At 50.2% G+C, this 14,756-nt stretch overlaps 1 protein-coding gene across 1 annotated transcript in view; it reads left to right on the top strand.

Annotated features, from left to right (window-relative positions):
- Positions 1–539: 539 nt before the first annotated feature.
- LOC119391308 (uncharacterized) overlaps positions 540–14,756 on the top strand; it is a 66,904-nt gene continuing 52,687 nt past the window's right edge. Inside the window, exon 1 of the mRNA XM_049415237.1 lies at positions 540–1,816. Coding sequence (XP_049271194.1) covers positions 641–1,816 — 1,176 coding nt within the window. The 5' untranslated portion in view covers positions 540–640. The remainder of the gene's footprint in view (positions 1,817–14,756) is intronic.

Raw genomic sequence — 14,756 nt, 5'->3', positions numbered from 1 at the left:
TCTTCTCTTTCCATTTTGTGTCTGTTCATTGCTCCACATCTAGCATTCTACCTCCTTCTATCTGAAGTTAATACGTTCAGAAGTATAATGTTTGTTTGAATACTCACTACGCGTTTTCTTCAACAGCGAACAACTTTATGCACGTGTGGCCTCAGGAACGTAACAGTCGCACCACGTTTGATTGATCACAAATATTAATTGTTGGGATTTTACGTCCCAGAACCGCGATGTGAGTATGAGGGGCGCCGACGTGGATGGCTCCGGAAATTTATACCACCTATAGGGTTCTTTAACGTGCGCCAAAACCTAAGTACACGGGTCTCTGGCATTTCGCCTCCACCGAAATGCTGCCGCCACGACCGGGATTCGATCCCGCGACCTTCGGGTCAGAAATCGGGTACCATAACCACTGTTGTAATCGCGTCAAACGTGGCTGTGACTATTATCTGCCCTCTGCTGTTCAGTGCGCAGAGCCTGCGCACGCATCCTTTGTTGGCGCTGTTATCCTGTTAAAAGCGCGGCGACCAAGCTGTGTCGTGTCATATGTGTTTCTGCCATGAGCTGCAATAAACGGCTTTCGCATATCGGCGTCTTCATTGCAACATTGGCGACGAGGATGGGATGAAGCGGCACTGAAGCTATGGCCACCACTTACGGCAAGCTGCCGGAGTTCTGCCCGGACTCGGGAAACATCGACGTCTACCTAGAAAGGTTCGAACTATTTGCGAAAGCAAATGGAATAGACGACGGAAAGAAGCTTGAAGTCTTCCTGACCATAATAGGAGAGAAGGCCTACGTGACACTGCGTAGCTTACTGCTGCCGAAAACGCCCACCGAAGTAAAGTACGAAGACGCCAAGAAGGTGCTGCAACAGCACTACGCCCTGAAGCGGTCTGTGGTCACCGAGCGATACCACTTCTACCGGCGGAACCAGGAGTCAAATGAAACCATCGCACAGTTTCTTGTGGAATTGAAGAGGCTCGCAGCTACATGTTCTTTCGGAAATTTCCTCCAAGAAGCGCTACGGGACCGCCTAATTGCCGGACTACGGAGCGACACCATCCGATGCCGTCTTCTCGCCTTGCCCGACGACGAGGTCACCTGGGAACGGGTGTGCAAGGTATCCACCGCCATGGAGGCTGCACAGAAGGACACCCAGGACATGCTGTGCGACAGCGCCGGGGCCAGCAACGCTCAACTGTACTGGCAAGGAAGCCAAGGGAAGCCTAACGCAACAAGCAAGGTACTGGAAAAAAACTATACGCAAAAAACTGCAGTAGAGTGTCATAGGTGCGGTGGTCAGCACGCTCCTACAAGGTGTCCATTTTTAAAAAGTGCTTGTTTTAAGTGTTCTAAACGTGGTCATGTCGCAAAAATGTGCAAAACGCGAGTTGTTCATGCTGTAGAAGTACCGGCAACAGAGCAGGATTTGCAGGATTTGCTGACTATATGTCAAACAAACAGAGCAGGCAGTCCGCCTCCCATAGTAGTAAAAGTAATCATAAACGGTCACGAAGTACCGATGGAATTGGACACGGGGGCTGCCGTTACAATCATGTCTGAGAAAGACTTTGCAGAGAACTTCCCTGACCTATCGTACAACTGTGAGGACGTAAAACTCGGAGTGTACAACGGCACCGCAATCAATGTAAGGGGCGTTGCCCAAGTCGATGTGAAGTGCGGGAAGCAAAGCCACCGCCTACCACTTGTCATTGCCAAGTATGAAGAAGGGGTGCGCATGCCGGTGCTCCTCGGTCGTGACTGGCTCGCAAAGATAAAAGTGAACTTGCCTGATGCCTTGCAGAAACTGCATGAGGTTGCGCTTAAAGTAGTCGCGCCTCAAAAAACTCAAGGAGCTGTAGAATCATTAAAACAACAGCACGCTGATGTTTTTCAAGCAGGCTATGGTGCTATAAAAGGATACAAGGGTAGCATTCGCACGAAAGAGAATGCAGTTCCAGTTTTCTGTAAGGCGAGGCCTGTACCGTATGCCTTGCGAGAACAAGTGGAAAAAGAACTGGCGGAACTAGAGAAGGCTGAAGTAATTTACCGGGTGCGGCACAGCACCTGGGCAACTAGTAATCGTGCCCAAGAAAAATGGACCAGAAATAAGGATATGTGGTGACTATAGAGTCAGTGTGAACAAGTGCATCGAGGTAGATCACTATCCCTTGCCACTTCCTGAGGATATCTTTGCATCCCTGGTGGGAGGAACTGCATTCACTGTGTTAGACTTGGCAAAAGCTTATTTACAGCTGGAGTTGGACAAGCATGCCGAAGAACTTCTAACGGTTAACACGCACATGGGTCTCTTTAGATACCGGCGGTTGCCGTACGGCGTTGCGAGTGCGCCTGCTATGTTTCAGGCAGTCATGGATCAGGTTTTGCAGGGCATACCTGGCACAGCCTGTTACTTAGACGACGTGCTGATTGCTGGGAAAGACCTACCAGAGTGCTACAAACGAACGAAGGAAGTGCTAAATGCTCTGAGCAAGCACGGGATCCGAGTAAATGTGGCGAAATGCGTTTTCTTTCAAGAAAGGGTACAATACCTAGGGCACGAAATAGACCAACACGGTCTGCATCCCACGGCGAATAAAGTAAAAGCAATCCTTGAAGCACCGAAACCGAGCAATGTGACCCAGTTGAGGGCATTTTTGGGCCTAGTGAACTTCTATGCAAAATTTTTGCCCAATTTGGCCGGACAACTAGAACCGCTTCACCAGCTTCTACGCAAGGGAAGCATATGGCAGTGGTCGCGTCAGTGCGATGACTGTTTCAGGCGATGTAAGCAGTTGCTAACTAAAGAAACAGTCTTGGAGCTGTATGACGTAAAAAAGGAAATCCAGCTGACATGTGATGCATCTGCTTACGGGCTGGGCGCGGTGTTATCGCACGTAGTGAATGGCGTTGAGCGTCCGGTCGCATTCGCTTCCAGATCAATGTCACAGGCGGAAAGAAAACTATGCCCACATTGAGAAAGAGGCACTCGCCATCATTTTCGGCGTAAAGAAATTTCATAAGTATCTTTATGGCCGCAGCTTCGTTATTATCACTGACCATCAACCACTCACGATAATTTTTGAAGCTAGACATCACAGCAGTGCTGTGGCAGCGGCGCGAGTCCACCGCTGGGCCATTTTTCTGTCGAACTACCGTTTCCGCATTGTGCACAAAGCAGGGGCAAAGATTAGCAATGCTGACGGCTTGTCGCGTCTACCATTGTCTGAAAACACGGATGATGTAGATAAGATTTTTTACTTTTCTCCTGCCAGAGAATTGCCCTTAACTGCAAAGGACATCGCACATGAAACATCTAAGGACTCTGTCTTGAGTGCTGTGCGTGAAATGACATGGCATGGCTGGCCGCGGTCGGTAGATGCGCAGTATCAACCGTTCTTTGTAAGACGGTTTGAACTTTCGGTAGATGATGCCTGCTTAATTTGGGAGAACCGAGTGGTTATACCCCGCGCTCTTCAACAGGAAGTACTGTTGCTGTTACATGAACAACACATGGGAATCAGTAAAATGAAGGCCCTGGCGAGGTCAATGGTATGGTGGCCCGGAATCGACAGCAGCCTCGAACAAACTGTAAAACAATGTCACATCTGCCAGAGTGTAAGGCCAGTGGGCCAGCCAGCGCCACTGACCCCATGGAGGTGGTGCACTAACAGTTGGGAGCGAGTGCACGTCGACTTTGCAGAAAAAGAAAACAAGATGTTTCTGGTCGCAGTCGATTCACACTCCAAGTGGGTAGATGTCAAAATAATGAATTCAACAACGGCGCAAAAGACCATTGAAACAGTAAGGTCATTGTTTGCAAGCTATGGGTTGCCTCAGGAGATAGTTACCGACAACGGGCCACAGTTTCGAGCGAAACAGTTTGATGATTTCTTGCAGGCAAACGGGGTCCAACATACTTTGACTCCGCCTTATCATCCTCAATCTAACGGCGCAGCAGAACGAGCCGTGCAGACTGTTAAGCAGCCATTGCTAAAGCAACTGCTAGAGGATGAACGGAGCCACAGTTCCAGATCCTTGCAACACAGAGTTGGCAACTTCCTTTTCGCGTACAGAACTACGCCGCACACATTCACTGGTAAAACACCAGCAGAGTTATTTTTAAAGAGAAAGCTGCGGACAAGACTTTCTCTGCTCAAACCAGACATGGAAGGTACGATCAATTCGAAGTCCGAGAGAGAAGTGCGCAGTGCAAATAAACGTAGGGGAAAGCCTAGAGCATTTTCTGTGGGCGATCGTGTGCTCGTGCGTACTGTTCGTGGTGAACTTGTAAAGTGGCGACCTGGAAACATTGTGAGCGTGAAATCTCCGGTAACGTACCTGGTGAATGTTGATAAACAAACGCGCTTTGTGCATGCCGATCACCTACGTTGCACTTCTTTGAAACATGACGAGTATGTGGAAGACTGTGGTGATGAAATGTCTTTGCCGCATGCCAGTGATATTTTGGAAAAGGGAAATTGCTCAGCACAACCGCCAGTGTCGTCACCACAACCGCCGCACACCCCTCCTGTACTTAGACGTAGCACACGGGTGACACGGCCACCAGATCGACTGATGTACCATTGAATGTGATTTTGTTTGTGGGGGAGTGTTGTAATCGCGTCAAACGTGGCTGTGACTATTATCTGCCCTCTGCTGTTCAGTGCGCAGAGCCTGCGCGCGCATCCTTTGTTGGCGCTGTTATCCTGTTAAAAGCGCGGCGACCAAGCTGTGTCGTGTCATATGTGTTTCTGCCATGAGCTGCAATAAACGGCTTTCGCATATCGGCGTCTTCATTGCAACAACCACTAGACCACCACTGCGGGTCATTGGGTTCATAAAGTGATATTAAAGAAAACGAGTGATAATAAGTGAAGTGACAATAAAAGTAAGGGAAGCAAGTACAGATCCCGAGACGACGAAAGAAGAGGAGGAGCGGGGGGGGGGGGGGGAGGTGTAATGCTCGCACGAACGTGCGTATGTACGCTACATAATCAAGGCCCCCATGGTGGTGGCTGCTCTGTTTAGCGCCAAGCGTGGTTCTTTCTTTTCTGGGAAGGAGCCATTACGTCTTCATCTTTTTCTAAGAGCTCCTCGTTATACGAGCGTGAACAACTGCCTCGCGGCGGCAGCGGCTACGTGTGCGGACGCCCCGGCCTTGCACCGTGAACAAAAACCCTCGAAAGCAGGAGGCGAGACCAGGAAGGCTCCTGCGGCAGCACACGCATGATCGGGGACGATGGAAACGGAAACAGATAAGGAGAGAAAGAAAACCAGCGCTTAGAGCAATAAAAAAAAGCGGGCGCGGCCCGCCTACGGCATAATCTGCGCACTGACCATGTGTGTATTAGGAACATTATATAGAGAGGTATGCGCCAAACACACACGAACTCTTACGCTTTCATATAAGCATACACAGATACACACACGAATACATGCAGATAGACACACAGCACGCGGATCCATGCGCAGAGAGACAGACACACACGCACACACATGCGAATATATACAGACAGACACGCCACATACGGATACATACACATGCAGACAGACACGCACACATTCATACACGTGTACGCAAAATCCATGTACGCCCAAACTCACATTAGCGCGTATACAAACACACACGGATACGCAAAAACGTACACACATACGCACACACAGCTAAGCACATACAAACACACACGTGTTGATACACACACACACACACACACACACACACACACACACACACACACACACACACACACACACACACACACACACACACACACACACGCACACACACGCACACACACACACACACGCACACACACGCACACACACACACACACACACACACACACACACACACACTAGAGCACTGCACGGGCCGATTTTTCCGGCCCGGGCCCGGCCCGGCCCGAAAACGCCATGCTCCGGCCCGCCCGAGCCCGGCCCGGTGTTCTTAAATGTGGCCCGTACCCGGCCCGGGCCCGAAAGGTTTGGGCCCGGCCCGGCCCGGCCCGACCCGACCCGTTTCAGCTAGTTATGCCTTGAGCATAAAGGAGGCACTGTCTAACCTTCGGTTATTGTGAAGATACCTGCCACACACAAGATATTTTCTAGAGATTGTTTTGGGAACTTCTTTCAGTGTCACGACTTTCACTGGTACTGTGTATACTTTCGGTTAATTACGCCCGTAACACTCTTGCGAAATAATTGCAGGGCAATATAAACTATAATTGGAGTCATAGCTGGCTGTTTTATGTACGCACGCAGTAACCACGCAATCTTATTTTTGCATTTCGAATAACGACTACAAAATATACCTCCATAAACTGAAAAAAAAAAACATGGCAGATATTTTTAGTTTAAGTTTTACATCAATTGCATAGGAGCTAGGGCTGTTGAGTAAAAGTAGCAAGTCTGCAAACTTCATCTATTGCACAATGCAATGAAAAAAAAATCGGCAGATCCTACGCAGTGTGGGAATTGAGGTAATGCGAAGCAGCCAGCAAAGAGCTGCATACATCGTCTTGTTTGTCAATGAGGCTTATGAAGTCATTCATGTCGTGACATCTAGTTCGCTATATATCGCGAGATTGTCATACATGCATGCGTGTATAATCTGGTATATGCCATGGTAATGAAACATATATTCTGCTACATATATACGATGCGTGACCTGCTATTTATGTTCGTCACACACTCTTGTCATGCCATACCAATTGAGGTATATATCCAGTAAACAAAATGGCCGGGAGTGCAGCGTGGCATCTAAATCATACCCTACATGACATGCATGTCATGATTTTCGTGTTACCACCTGGTATTTATGTTCGCCACACAGTCACGTCGCGAGATACCTATTTTGGTGTATATCAAGCTAGCGAAACGGCCGCCAGCGCACCATGAGCGTGGCACGTAAGTCATGCTGTACATGACATGCCTGTCATGATTTTCATGTTAACTTGTGTCATTTATGTTCGTCACACGGTCATGTCGCAAGATACCAATTTTGGTGTATATCAAGCTAGCCAAACGGCCGCCAGCGCACCATGAGCGTGGCATGTAAATCATGCTGTACATGACATGCGTGTCATGATTTTCATGTTATGACTTGTCATTTATGTTCGTCGTAAAGTCATGTTACGCCATACCAATTTTGGTGTACATTCGATTAACCAAGCGACCAGGAGAGCACAAAGTCGTAGGCGGCTAGATAGATAGATAGATAGATAGATAGATAGATAGATAGATAGATGGATGGATAGATAGATAGATAGATAGATAGATAGATAGATAGATAGATAGATAGATAGATAGATAGATAGATAGATAGATAGATAGATAGATAGATAGATAGATAGATAGATAGATAGATAGATAGATAGATAGATAGATAGATAGATAGATAGATAGATAGATAGATAGATAGATAGATAGATAGATAGATAGATAGATAGATAGATGGATAGATAGATAGATAGATAGATAGATAGATAGATAGATAGATAGATAGATAGATAGATAGATAGATAGATAGATAGATAGATAGATAGATAGATAGATGCGCTCAAAGTCGCAGAAGTTCGCTAAGAAATGCTTCGCATTTAAAAAAACGTGCTCTAGCTGCTTCTGGTAGGAATACACCAGGCTGGGCAGCGTTACATAAATTAAAGCTGTCGTGTTGACTCCTCGGCAGGCAACTGCACCCAACGTACACAACGTTTTCGTGTTCAAAACAAGAACGTTCTTTGTCCCAACCAGGGCCGTACCCGGGAATTTTTTTCGGGGGGTGTTGGTGTGTAGAACGGCCAACTGTGGCAACTCGTGGTCGCTGTGAAGGCATGCAAATATTTGACTATAACCAAAAATGTTAAAGAATGAAAGAATTTCGGGGGGTGCAAGAACCCCCTCAACCCCCCCTTAGTTACGGCCCTGGTCCCAACCTTCTTCCCCGAGTCACCGCCACCGCAGTGCCATAGATCTGTCAAAGCGAGGCACACCCGTTAGAGAGCGAGCCACCGTCCTCGCTGTTCCCTGAAGATGGCTGTCTCGTCGTCTTCGTGTGACCGCCTTCGATCTTTGAAAATGGACTAAGGGCTTCCAAAACAACTGTCTATTAGAGCGCCGAAGTGAACCAGCCGGCGGCCTCTTTAGCGATCCCCGTCGACGTGACGTGTCGGGTGTCCGGATGAGACCCGGGCCTAATACGGGCCTGGCTCAGGCCCGAGCCCGACCCGAGCCCGAAGATCACGGGCCCGAGCCCGGCCCGGGCCCGATCCAACAATCCCTTACCCGGCCCGGCCCGGCCCGCGGGCCGGGCCGGGCCCGGGCTTTCGGGCCGGCCCGGGCCCGTGCAGTGCTCTAACACACACACACACACACACACACACACACACACACACACACACACACACACACACACACACACACACACACACACACACACACAGCTACGCTTGCAGGCGCACGCATGCACACGCACTCGAAGGGAGAGCTGCTGCTGCCTGCATACTCCGTGGTCCGCGGGGCGATCGAGAGAGAAAGAGAGGCGACGCGGATGCGGTGATCCCCCAGCGATGTCGACGAGCATGCACGGGCCCCGAGCAGGGCCACGCAAATGCGCGATTTGTTTTCAGGCTCGCCCGTCGTAGTGCGTATTTTTCGCCACCCTCCTCTTCTACCCTGCGCCGTGCATCGCGTCGCCGTGGCCAACGAGGCGCCTGCAGCTCGATCGGGCGCTGACGGCTCTCCTGCTCCGCAATAGCTGCTGCCATCGGCGTTGACAACGAGGACCCACCGCAACGAGCCATGCGAACGAACGCCCAGGCCGTCGATCGACGCACCTTGTTTGTTTGCTTATCTCTTGTTTCTTTCCTCGCGTACTGGACAGAGCTGCTGCAAGACGGAGTGCACACTGCTCATTAGAGGGTGTGGTCGATGGAAGGCGCCGATAAGGCTGCCCTCCTGCCTTCGCGAGGGACTGCTATTTAGAGCGTGGTGGTGGCTGCTCCCGCCTGCTGCTTCTTGGACCCCTCGCCAACCCACCTTGCCTGCTCACTGCCACTTTGTTCGCGAGTTTGCGAGGGAGGTAGGGGGCGAGAGAGAGCGAGAGAGCCTGTGTCGTCGTCTTCATTCCGAGCCCCACTGGGCAGCGTCTGTCTTCGGGGGGTCCTTCGCTTTCCCCCCTCCTCCTCCTCTTCCTCCTCCTAAACGTCACCGTGCTTTCGCTGTTTCGAGTTTTTTTCGTTATGTCGGGTCTGCTCGCGCATCTATAGACGCGCAAGCAGACACGAAGGCGCAGGGGGTGGATGGAAGTTACGCGAGGCCCGGCGTCGAATGTATCCGAGCAATGCAAACACATACACGAGTTACGAGGCGCCCCCGGAGGTGCTCGTTATATATACGTCGAAGCGTTATCGATGTGTGCGTGCTGCGACAGTGACAACGGCCAAAGGCATCATACGCACGCACGCACCGGAACGAAACGAAGACGGTGACTCGGTGGGGCTGCGTGCGTAATATAACAGCCTTGCACTGCTGGTTGGTGGTGGCCGCAGAGGCGATGATGATCGTTCCTACGGTGGCAGGATTTCATTTTTCAGTTTGCTTTTTTTTTTCGAGAGCTCAGCTCCCGCCCCGTTGCTCCCGTGCCACCTCGACACTATACTCCCACCCCCCCCCTTCTCCCTTTAAGCGGGTAATTATTACGTAGTCGCGCATCCTCGAGCGCTTCTATACTCCGCAGTTCCTCATCCACGCATTGTACGTTCGCGCTTGTTTACGCGTTCATTTTGATCTTCGTTATTGTTTTGTTTTTCTCTCTCAGTGCTTATTAGCGATATCTTCGCAGCGTTTGCTTTTCCTCCGCTCAGATAGCCCCCCCCCCCCCCTTTAGGCATCGCAAACAAACACACACCTTCACCTAGGCCCGCGCGTACGAGCGTGAGTTGCCTGCATACAGAGTGGAAAGGGAGAAAAAAAAAAGAGCAGGCGCTGACAAGTGGTGTGGTCTCTCGGACGCGCAGCGACGCCACGGCGAGGCTCCATTCACATCGAGCGCTGGCTGCATGCGCTACCTCGGTACGCTCTCCCGTACGTGCGTGCGAACGCTCCCGTATACGCTCAGCGTTCGGAAGTGTGCGTGCGTGCGAGCGTATCGGCTCCGCACCCGGGCCGTTGCGTGCGATCGCGACGTCGATCGCGCGTCGTGACTCTTCGTGATCAACACCGCTTTGCGATGTTTGCTTTGGGCGAGTCTCAATCATCTTTCTATTCACCCCCCCCCCCCCCACCCTTCATCTCTTTCTCGCTCTCTGCATCACCCCCTCCCGTTTCCTCAGCACTCACAATGCTCTCCGTCCCGGTTGCATGGTGGCCGTTTTTGACCCGTCGTGTTATATACGCTGATTCCCATGCATCCGCGTTCGCGATCATCAAGCAGGGACGTAATTATATGTACGGGAAAGCAAGAAGAAAACAGAGGGAACACATTGTGCCTGCATGCGCGCGTAAAAGGACCTATATGCATGCAGCTTTGGAACTGAAGCATTTGCATGCGCGAACGCTTTGTACGGAGATGATAAGCCTGTCCACGCTGAGGAGTGCATATATGGGGAGTGACGCGCGTGGTTGTGTGACTTCTAGTCCTACAAGTATACAGATAATGACAGTGCAAGAGCGGACGTGCATAGTTTCCTTTTACAGATTCTCAAGGATGTAGCACAGCTATCTTCGTGTATAGCTCAATCCTCCACGTGAACTTCGCGATGATTCAGGTGATTCAGGACGCATCATACAGTGAAAAATCGTGGTACGGAGTTCGGCAGGTATAGCTCTGTTATAAAATTTGTTGGCTCGACGTTCTAGTGCGAATAGAAAAGAGCCGTCGTACTTTGAAAATTCAGAATCGGGCATCTCTGTTGAGGCTCAGTGCAGGTCTATTCACTAAGCACTTGCCATATAGAATCGACTGAGAAGAAAAGGAACACGAACGTGGATTTCGCCTTCGAGTCGTCTTATTTAGGTGAATGCATCAGGGACCGTGCGAGTTTTCCCACTATGCTCTTCATATGCAGTTTGTGAATTAGGACGTGGGACCTTGAACTCATCCTTGTGCCTGAAGTTGTCCTAAGCCCCCGTAATAACAAATCTTCAGAGTCACGCACAATAGTACGTTGATTACCAAAGGGACGTAAGCACAAGGCGACGAGACATAAGCAAAAAGACAACGAGGTTTCCTTAACATCTTTATTTGGGATAACCCGGAGCCGGACGCTTACCCTCGCCTTTCGTTGTTATTGCATACCGCAGTCATCTCTCATGAGCTTCAATAAAGGACGTATGAGATATACTAACACCACACACGACACGACCTGCGTGTATACACAGACACCTCGAGACGAAACGCAGGTGCCAGACGGAGCAGAGAGAGAGAGACGGAGGGGTGACGGACCCTGACGGGGGCGTACAGAAAGCGTACATGCGTACATTCTCAAGCTTATGCTCGATCGCTCCCAAATGCAGCCCGTGTAGACGTGTGTAGAGAGCCACGACGTGAATTCTTGCAGCAAGCGACGCGCGAGCTCGCCTGCCAGCCGCGTGATCATCGCTCTTCGATGACAGGATAACAGAGCAGCCGTTGATCGCCACGAAGCACGAACAGAGCAGAGCAGAGGGAGAGGCTACAGAGGCCAGTCGGGCAGCATGGCAGAGCAGCCTCGTCCTGCCCCAGAAGGTCACTCTCACCGCTCGCCACGGCCGCAGTGGCCGCGTGGTTTTCGGAGGAGCGAGCGAGGCTAGCATCCTCCTCCGCGGCGTCACCTTCCTTCGTGCTCACGAAACGCTGAAGAGGAATCGCGTTCTTCGCCTCGCGAAGATGTCGGGCTATCGCGCGACCAGTCTTCGTCAAAATGCGCCTTCGCTCGTAACCAACCATTCGATGTCAATTGTTTGTGGCATGGCAAACACATTTGCTTAGCCGCAAGATGTGTACAGTCGTTAGCAATATGAGCTGGAACATTAAAGTTACCTTTTAAAGGTCATAACGGCTAAGCGTAGCTGGCAAGCGCAATAATGTCCATGAGACTGAATTCTCCCGTGAAAAGGTATCTCTGGCACTTCAATACGCCCAGTTCGTATCGGTACATTACAACTAATCGTTGAATAAACATAAATTTGGTGTTCCGGCTCATATTTTCTACGGTAGTACGCAGTGCTCTGACACGTGTCTATAAGTGTTTCTTGCAAACTTTTTTTTAGTCGAGGTTCCTTTTAACACAGCCAATGCCGTTATTCGTCCCACTGACCTGACAAAAAAAGAAAAGAAAAAAAACGAAGATGAAGGAACGGTTAATCGGAATCGAACGCAGAACCACCGAAATTATACGGTGTAATCGCCCCAGCAAGGCGAAGCAAGCGGGTGATAACGTTCGCTGTTCCTTTGATGCTGCATGATTAAGGCGTAATCGTTACACTTCGGAGCCCTAAATGGGGCTTCATGTCGAAGACTGCCAAGCCTTTCAGGAAATAGCAGCATCGTATTGTAAAGGCGCATTGTGTAGATAAGCCACTTTCTTACATAACGTCGGGCAACGGACTAAGGTCCTGTGTGCTCTGCGAGCGATGTCGCCGACAACTAATGGCACAGTGCAGGAGCAGTGAGTTGCCAAATCGAAATTCGCAAAGTGGAGAGAGCTTCATAAAAGTGAAGATTGCATTCCATCATCCATACATCACAATAACGTGTCAGTCATCTCAGTCAGTAGAGCATTGCACCAGAAAGAGGAAAAGTGCCAGTTTTGAACCACGAGCACTAAGTTTCCTTCAACTGCTACATAGTTTTTTACCGAGAAAAATGCACTGATTTTGCGTGTGTGTGTGTGTGTGTGTGTGTGTGTGTGTGTGTGTGTGTGTGTGTGTGTGTGTGTGTGCGTGCGTGCGTGCGTGCGCGCGCGCGCGCGCGCGTGTGTGTGTGTGTGTGTGTGTGTGTGTGTGTGTGTGTGTGTGTGTGTGTGTGTGTGTGTGTGTGTGTGTGTGTGTGTGTGTGTGTGTCAAAACTACATTGGAAGAAAAAGTTATGGAATGGCACAGAAGGTCAAACATTGCGGCAGCCGCGTAGATACAGCACGCCCACGGTTAAATGTAACAGAATGTGAAAGTGCAGATGTAGACCGAGATTGCGTAAACAGTTTAAAGAGCGACACAAATCTTCATCACGAATCAATATGGAAAGTCACTATACCGTACCACCTCGCATTCTATTGTATTGAAGAACGTGAAATAAACTGACATGGATTCTCCTCCTGCCGCACTGCCATACGCTGCCACGGAGCTCCCATAGCCAGACCGGTGCTACCGTGGCTGGACACTACAGATGTGGTGAGTATCACAAATGATACGTTGGTCGATGTCCAGCTTGAAAAACATTGGCACTGCAGGCGCGCACGAATGCCCATTGCCGCAGCCCTGCAACTGCCGGTGCTGCGACACAACACGGTGAAAAAAAAAAAGGAAAAGTAGCGTGATGGTTCGAAACAAACGGAGAGATGTTCTCTGTGTGTTTCTCGGACACGAACGGCATGGACTGTGGTGTGTCCACGCTGGCCGTCTTGCGATGGGAGAGGAGCACACACGCACTTACGAGCACGTGGACAAGTGTGTAGCGAGGGGGAGAAGAAGAGCGCTTCGCGATGACCGCAGTCATCCATCACTACGGGAACATCGATGGCCGAAGAGATAGGCGGTCGTGTACGACTCGCGGTGCACGTTCGGACCGCGGCAGCGACGTCGACAGCGACGCTTCAGTCGACGTCGTTTGTGGCTGAAGCCTAGCGAAACCTGGTCGACGACGAGTCACCATGACGAGTTCTCTGTCCCGTGTCCCTGTTCTGTTATCGCTCTGACTTCCACCCCCCACCCCACGCTTCGCTTCTGCAATTGTGCTTTTCGACGTCCACCTGTACGTGCATCGCTGTACGCATAGGCTGAAGTCCAAATTGCGGTCCCATGATGTAGCACTCCCATTCCCACTGTTCCAATGTGAGCCGGCACTTAGAGCGCGCATTCCTTCGAATATTTTTTTTGTGTGTGTGTGTATGTGTGTCACACTTTGTTTCACATGTTACACGGGCGTGTCATCGTTCTCCGGATCGGCCGTGCGCGTAGTGGCGGGTTCATATATCAGTGAGGAGTAGACGGCGCGTCGTTTATAGGCAAAGTGCCAGGAATATGTATCTGAGTGGCGCTTGCCAGTGACGGCAAAGGGCGCGACTCTGAATGGTGGGAAGGCAATGAAGTGGGCGTCCATGGTGATGAAGCGATGCGCTGTGCTTGCCCACGTTTCTGCATGCACGTCTATCGAGCGGGCCGTTCGAGAACAGGTAATGGCAATTGCTATTATGCAAAGCACAGAGGCATTTTTCTTTAATTTCGTCGTTGTTAGAACACGACTATTGGAAGAGCGAGTGTAGGAAACGACAGCGACTGTGGTCAGCATTTGCAACAATATTATTAAACAAATTTAACGAATCGTAGTCACAATCTCTTTTTTTTCTGGATAGTATATATACGAGCATTTTCTTTAGCAGAGTACGTCTTCGTCCTATAGGGTTAGAGCTGCGTCGACGTCTCTAATGCACATCCGGCTTACTTAGTGTTAACACTTCAGCGTGTACTTTATGCCGAACACACAGCTTGAGAACGGTGCAGTGCCTATAAACTATATACAGAGACTATATATATACAGATACTGTATACATGAGATT

Source organism: Rhipicephalus sanguineus, chromosome 4, assembly GCF_013339695.2.
Source record: "Rhipicephalus sanguineus isolate Rsan-2018 chromosome 4, BIME_Rsan_1.4, whole genome shotgun sequence".
Taxonomy (NCBI): Eukaryota; Metazoa; Arthropoda; class Arachnida; order Ixodida; family Ixodidae; genus Rhipicephalus; species Rhipicephalus sanguineus.
The sequence above is the reverse complement of the archived record's forward strand: the minus strand, read 5'-3'. Positions and strand labels throughout refer to the sequence as shown.